Source organism: Salvelinus namaycush, chromosome 1, assembly GCF_016432855.1.
Source record: "Salvelinus namaycush isolate Seneca chromosome 1, SaNama_1.0, whole genome shotgun sequence".
NCBI classification, from domain to species: domain Eukaryota; kingdom Metazoa; phylum Chordata; class Actinopteri; order Salmoniformes; family Salmonidae; genus Salvelinus; species Salvelinus namaycush.
In genome coordinates, this window is record NC_052307.1 from 54,605,336 (window position 1) to 54,612,544 (window position 7,209).

At 40.7% G+C, this 7,209-nt stretch overlaps 1 protein-coding gene across 1 annotated transcript; it reads left to right on the forward strand.

Moving 5' to 3' along the window:
* The first annotated feature begins 882 nt into the window (after nt 1-882).
* LOC120045962 (apoptosis regulator BAX-like) lies at nt 883-6,688 on the forward strand. The gene is made up of 6 exons (XM_038990886.1): nt 883-1,229; nt 1,923-1,971; nt 2,067-2,228; nt 4,573-4,705; nt 4,824-4,928; nt 6,084-6,688. Exons 1-6 carry the CDS (start codon nt 1,163-1,165, stop codon nt 6,180-6,182), a joined length of 615 nt encoding a protein of 204 aa, XP_038846814.1. The 5' UTR covers nt 883-1,162; the 3' UTR covers nt 6,183-6,688.
* The last annotated feature ends 521 nt before the right edge of the window (nt 6,689-7,209 follow it).

Here is a 7,209-nt window from a genome sequence, read left to right on the forward strand (position 1 = left end):
TGTCATGCCACCAGTCCTGCTTTGCTCTCCGGAGCAGAGCGCCGCTGAAAGGAGTGATAACTGGGGTGGGGTTGAGTGTTAAGTTGGATCGACGGAAGTTGGGGATTGTCTGTGATGCGCGCCATTTGGTGCGACGCAGATGTTTGGTGCGACGTAGTTTCGGTGGAAAAAATGTAGTGTTTCAATTGTGGGGGTGGCAATGTTGCTGAAGATCAGAAATGTTCATTATTTGTACCACACAGATGGAAAAAATCCCAGAAGATTGAATTGATAGTAGCAGCAGCAGAGAAGTTTTGTGATGTTAGATATTTTAGTGCAGAAGAACTACATGGGGTTTTGAGAGAAGGGGTTCCAGCCTCCCAGGCCAACGGACTGGTGTAGGATCTGTCTGGGCCAAAGTAGTGGGAAGGGGTGGTGGGGTGTGTTGGGTATAGTGGTATATACACTGAGTGTACAAAACATTAAGGACACCTGCTCTTTCCAGGACATAGACTGACCAGGTGAATCCAGGAGAAAGCTATGATCCCTTATCGATGTCACTTGTTAAATCAACTCAATATTAGGAAGGTGGTCTTAATGTTTTCTACACTCAGTTAGATCAGGTCCTCAGGAGCCGGAGAGGTGTCACAGTTTTTTCCCCATCCCTAGAAAACACAGCTGATTAAACGAATTGCATTCTAAACTGAAGATCATGAATAGTTGATTATTGGAGTTCGTGTTATCTGGGTCTGGGGCAGTTGCCCAACCCTGGGTTAGATGGTGGTGCAATTTGTAAAATTTTTTAAATTCCCTTTTCTTTGTGAACGAATGCGTAATGCACGTTCCAAACTGTGAAAGGTAGCAATACGCAACATAGTGTCTACTCTGCCGGAAAGCACACGAAGAAGAGGCACAATTTAGACACACAAGCAGCCCTGAGCACTTGCACACCCCAATGTTTATTTCCGTGTTACTTCCTTGTTCTGTCTAGTCTCTGGTGTTTTTCCGGAGAGAAATAGGTCAACAGCGGTAACATTTTTTGATTCGGCTACATATCAACGCGAGCGACACATAATTCTAATAGTTTTTTTCTTTAGATCCCCGGCTTGCGGTTACTGATTGGGACAGACCCGCTGAGGAGATCAGGAACTGTAGGACTTCTTCGCCCCAGTACTTCTCGTCGATGGCAGACTCCCGAGAAAGAAGGAAAACTGGCGAAGATGAGCCTCAGGGTGCAGTCGGGGGTGAAGGTACATATGAATAGGCGCATGAGACTTTGAAAGGTCGTCACCTAAATGTTTTAAAATCTAAAATATTGTCAAATAACAAACTATATGCTCCCGTCAGAATCCTTACTTGCGGTCGAAGCTAGACTTCATGTTGTTCTCTGATCTTTCAGCATATAGGCCTAGTTCTAGACTAATTAGCGAAATGGTGAAAACAGTCAAGTGAGGTCGGCTATTTCAAAAATAAAAAAATCTAGCACTAACAATCTAGAACTATTTTGGCCTACACACTTTGGGCTTGGAAGTCCATAGGAATGTCCTCTGACGTCACTTCACTGTAACAAATGTGAAACAAAAAGTGTAATACGAGGTCGGGAACTCTAGAAAGGGGCCAGAGTTGGAATTCCGAGTTGTATGACTGTTCAAATAGATTTTTTCCCCGAGTTCCCAGTGGTTTTGAATGCACTGAAGTTGGAAGTCAGAGATTCCCAGTTGTTTTGAACGCGACATAACTCTAACCCCCAAGTACAGTGAAGTACAAAGTCTACATCATGAAGTTAACATGTAGGTCCTGGGAGTGAGGGAAAAGTATCTACCAATTGAATTGGAGCACAATGCGTGATAAACACGTCTATCTAATCACCCCAATAAACTGTCATCATGTCATTAAACATTGATAATAAAAACATAAAATCACTAACAAAATCTTTGTAACAGATGTCAACGACGACAGAATTATGGAACAAGGAGCTATTGTTTTAAGAGGGTAAATAAACATAGCACTATTACCATTAGTATCCATCCTGATTATCACATTATCCATTTTCACCCCAAAAAAATGTATTTTTTTAATCCATGAAGGTATGTCGTAGAGAGGATCAATGCAGAAAACCCAGAGAGACATTTGGCTCCAGAGGACCTTGGTGGCAGACCCAACGAACAAGAGGACCACCAAGTCAAAGACGTGGTACACCAGCTGCTGCTGATTGCTGATGACATGAACAGAAATGCTGAGCTACAACAGTATGACATTATTTTCTTCTGAATTAGCATATTAGCTACAGTATTCATACCCCTTGACTTATTCAAAGTGTTGTTGTGTTTCAGCCTGAATTCAAAATGGGTTAAATTGTTGTTTTTCTCACCCATCTACACACAATATAACGTAATGACAAAAGTGTGTATATATATATATTTTTTTTTTTAATGTTTGCTAATTGATTGAAAATTAAATAGAGAAATAGCTAAGTTACATAACTATTCACACCCCTGAGTCAATACTTTGTACAATCACCTTTGGCAGTGATTACACCTGTGAGTATTTCTGGGTAAATCTCAAAGCGCTTTCCACACCTTGACATTTCCCCATTATTGTTTTCAAAATTCTTCAAGCTCTGTCAAATTGGTTGTTGATCATTACTAGACAACTATTTTCAGGTCTTGCCGTAGATTTAAGTCAAAACTGTAACTCGGCAACTCAGGAACATTCACTGTCTTCTTGGTAAGCAACACCAGTGTAGATTTGTGTTTGTGTTTTAGGTTATTGTCCTGCTGAAAGGTGAATTCATCTCCCAGTGTCTGGTGGAAAGCAGACTGAACCAGGTTTTCATCTAGAATTTTGCCTGTGCTTAGCTCCATTCCATTTCTGTTTTATCCTGACAAACTCCCCAGTCCTTAACGATTACAAGCATGATGCAGCCACCACTATGCTTGAAAATATGGAGAGTGGTTCTCTGTAATGTGTTGTATTGGATTTGCCTTAAAAATAACACTTTGTATTCAGGACAAAAATTTTATTGCTTTGCCACATTTTTTGCAGTATTACTTTAGTGCCTTGTTGAAAACAGGATGCATATTTTGGAATATTTGTTTTCTGTACAGGCTTCCTTCTATTTAAATCAAATCAAATTGTGTTTGTCACATGCGTGGATATAACAGGTGTAGACCTTACAGTGAAATGCTTACTTACAAGCGCTTAACCAACAATGCAGTTAAGAAAAATACATTAAAAAGTAAAGTAACAATAGCGAGGCTATATACCGGGGGTACAGAGTCAGTGGGCGGGGGCACCGGTTAGTCGAGGTAATATTTACATGTAGGTTGAGTTATTAAAGTGACTATGCATAGATAATAACAGAGTAGCAGCAGTGTAAAGGGGGGGGGGGGGGGGCAATGCAAATAGTCTGGGTAGCCATTTCATTAGATGTTCAGGAGTCTATGGCTAGGGGGTGGAAGCTGTTTAGAAGCCTCAAGGACCAAGATGGCAGGAAGCTTGGCCCCAGTGATGTACTGGACCGTACGCACTACCCTCTGTAGTGTCTTGCTGTCGGAAGCCGAGCAGTTGCCATACCAGGCAGTGATGCAACCAGTCAGGATGCTCTCGATGGTGAATCTGTAGAACCTTTTGAGGATCTGGATAGTATTGTGGAGTAACTATAATGTTGTGGATTCATCCCCCGTTTTCTCCTATCACAGCGTTTAAACTCAGTAACTGTTTTAAAGTCACAATTGGCCTCATGGTGAAATCCTTGAGCGGTTTCCTTCCTCTCTGGCAACTGAGTTAGGAAGGAAGCCTGTATCTTTGTAGTGACTGGGTGTATTGATACACCATCCAAAGTGTATTTAATAACTTCACCATGCTCAAATGGATATTCAATGTCTTGTTTTGTTTTTTACCCATCTACCCTTCTTTGCGAGGCATTGGAAAACCTCCCAGGTCTTTGTGGTTGAATCTGTTTGAAATTCACTGCTCGACTGCGGGAACTTACAATTATCTGTACGTGTGGGGTACAGAGATGAGGTAGTCATTGAAAAATCATGTTCAACACTTATTGCACACAGTGAGTTCATGCAACTTCTTATGTAACTTGTTAAGCACATTTTTACTCCTGAACTTACAGTATTTAGGCTCCCCATAACAAAGGGGGTGAATACTTAGACTCATTCAATTTCAGCGTTTAAGTTTGAATTAATTTGTAAACATTTTGAAAAACAGATTATGGGGTATTGTGTGTAGGCCAGTGACAAAAAAAATCAAAATGTAATCCATTTTAAATTCAGACTGTAATACAACAACATGTGGAAGAAGTCAAGAGGTGTGAATACTTTCTGAAGGCACTGTATTTGGCTGGTCTATGTTATGGTGGTGGTTTTATGTACTATTATTTTACTCAAACAACAAAGATTGTAAGCCTGGATGTGAACACAAATGAGTATATTCCCATATCCTATCGTGGTGGTCTGGCAAATGTTCATCGAATTAAGAACTTTATTATTTTGTCATTGTTTCATTTCCTTGACAACAAGAAACATGGAAAAAGAAACTCTTCCTCAGTTTCTAATTATTTGCCTCTCCTTCCTCTGACAGCCTAATAAACAGAGTCCAGGTAAACTGTGCCCAGGATGTGTTCTTCTCAGTGGCCAGGGAAATCTTTGCAGATGGTATCAACTGGGGCAGAGTGGTCTCCCTGTTTCACTTGGCCTACAAGCTCATTTACAAGGTAACACCCAGAATGTGCATGTTACTGAATATGAAATCATTGAAACGTTCAAATGTAAAGCAGAATGAATCTCCCCTCACTATATATATATATATATTTCTTTATCCCCCTTTCCAAGGCACTGACACAGAACCACTTAGAAAGCATCAAGAAGGTTATTAACTGGGTATTACAGTTCATCAGGGAAAATGTCTCCACTTGGATCCGACAGCAAGGAGGATGGGTGAGTACCCTGCTGGAGTATGCCAACATACCCACCCATGAAGACTCCACTGCCAGATTTACATGGAGACCATATTTTATTTATTAATACCACAAGAGCAGAGACACTGTCACAATCAGTACATACATGCAGTAAAGAGATCAATTGAAAACAGACCGTGGGGGGATAGAGGAAGGACGCCGTCTTTGATGCCCATTCTAACAAAGTGGATATTCGTCAAATCTGTCATGATGTCCTAAATGTTAACCACCGTTCAGATAAGCTGATAGCATAGCTAGCCATATAGCAATCAGTGGTGTTATTTTCAGTTGTTTTTAAGTGTAATGCAATTTATTGGTAAAGATGACGTGAACATGTATTGTGGTTTCCATACAAGCATTGTACACTTTTTTTTTTTTTTTACCCAAACATAATGTCAAATACACATATAAACAATAGCCTAAATGTAGGCTAACTTTGGGTGGAGGTGAGGAGATTCTGGATCGATCCACCACAGCGTTTCCATGGCCTGTCCATTGGTTTGGACGAACTCTTAACTGATCTATTCAAGAATGCACATCTGACAAGTATAGACATAAGTCACACGCCCATCTGACAAAACAAAAATGTAAAGGATGCTAGTTGAAACGCTCGTGTACATACTGCGTATGGTGACTCACATGCATGCATATCAAGAGGAGGAAGCACTCACTCCTACTCAAATACGACCATGAACATATGTGTACTCGACAGCATTGTGTGCACATGTAATGCGGAGGCTCCGAAAGGAGGTCCTGCTTGGGGGTTGTCAGTTTTAAAACACAGATGGAGTTATTAAATGAAGCTGCACCAGGGGTTGGAGGGGGTGTTAGAGAGGGACTTCAAACGTCGCACAGCACATTGGGGCCATTGGCCAATGCAGGCAGGTAATTCCGATGTGGGCAGCACCGAGTGCAACTACCTGGGCCAAGTCACAGTACTGTCAGTTCATAAAGCTAAGCCTGTTTGATGATGAGTAACCTTGCCTCACACCTATAGATCCCAGAACTAGCACTAGGCTTTAGCTCAGCAGGCTGAATGGTATTGAGTCCAGCCCATGAATATGGTTAGTAGGGACAATGTAATGGTTCCACTGTTGAATGTGACCGTGTGGTTGACTTTTCTTTTTGCTTGCAGGAGGCGGTTGTTAGCACTGTGTCACATTGGCGTACGGTGTCGCTTGTGGCTGCAGTGGCTTTCGTGACAGTCATGGTTTACTGGAGGAAAACACGCTGACATCTCAGGAAGTGTCCTTGGTGAAATCAAAGTGCTCTTAAAATGTGTACATTTCTCTGGGAACGGGTTAATGTTAAACGGGTTCATATGTTATGTCCTGTGCAGTAGATTTGACTTTGGGGCAATGGTGACATAGTAATCTTGTTTTATATGTTGAATTGATCTGAGAAGAAACAGTTGGTGCCTTTTGGGACAGTACTCCACACTGAGAAAGTATTTATTAGTACCAATGTGAAACTGTATTTTTCTATTACTCAAAAAAACTACCTTGTAAGGTGTTTTTTTGAACATGAGATGTTTTATTGAATCCCTAATCTCCTATTGATTTGGAATTAAAAGTAAGCCACTACAGCTTTTTCACAGCTTTAAATATATATTATTTGTATGTATCTGAATGGAACAAATGTCTTTTAAATCGTGGCAAACATGCACACATGTTTAATAAAAATCTTTTTGCCAAGGCAAAGTAATATTGAATTTGTAATTTACTGCCAAAAAGAAAGGAGGACCAAGGCACTCTTCATATAATTAATTAAAATGCATTTATTAGTATGGCATGTTCAATAGAAACAAAGTTGTTTAAAAACCGACGCGTTTCGGCTGCATGGCCTTCGTCAGGGAGTACCAAGGCCATGCAGCCGAAACGCGTCGGTTTAAAAAAACCGTTGTTTCTATTGAACATGCCATACTAATAAAGGCATTTTAATTAATTATATGAAGAGTGCCTTGGTCCTCCTTTCTTTTTGATGACCAATTTACCCCTTTTACCAAAGAGCACCTTCTATCTACCAAAATCTACTATAGTGTACCTTAGTAGCGCTTCCCTTCCTCCTCTTTCTACTTTGTAATTTACTGTGTTGGAACTCCACTTCCTGAGTAAAGTTTAGTTTTGTACCCTGCTTGCTTTATCATTGTTTGGCCAGACCCCTCTTTCACTAATATGTTTTATGACAGAAGTTTAGGTTCCTTCTCATTAAACCTGAAAGAATTGCCACATCCCAGGGGTGGGCAATCTTACCCAGCAAAT

What these genes read in the sequence shown, in the direction of transcription:
- LOC120045962 (XM_038990886.1), top strand. Translation starts at nt 1,163, where the DNA reads ATGGCAGACTCCCGAGAAAGAAGGAAAACTGGCGAAGATGAGCCTCAG. An exon ending in GGGTGCAGTCGGGGGTGAAG is followed by an intron (nt 1,230 to 1,922) that starts GTACATATGAAT and finishes TCTTTGTAACAG; the next exon opens with ATGTCAACGACGACAGAATT. An exon ending in CCTACAAGCTCATTTACAAG is followed by an intron (nt 4,706 to 4,823) that starts GTAACACCCAGA and finishes CCCCTTTCCAAG; the next exon opens with GCACTGACACAGAACCACTT.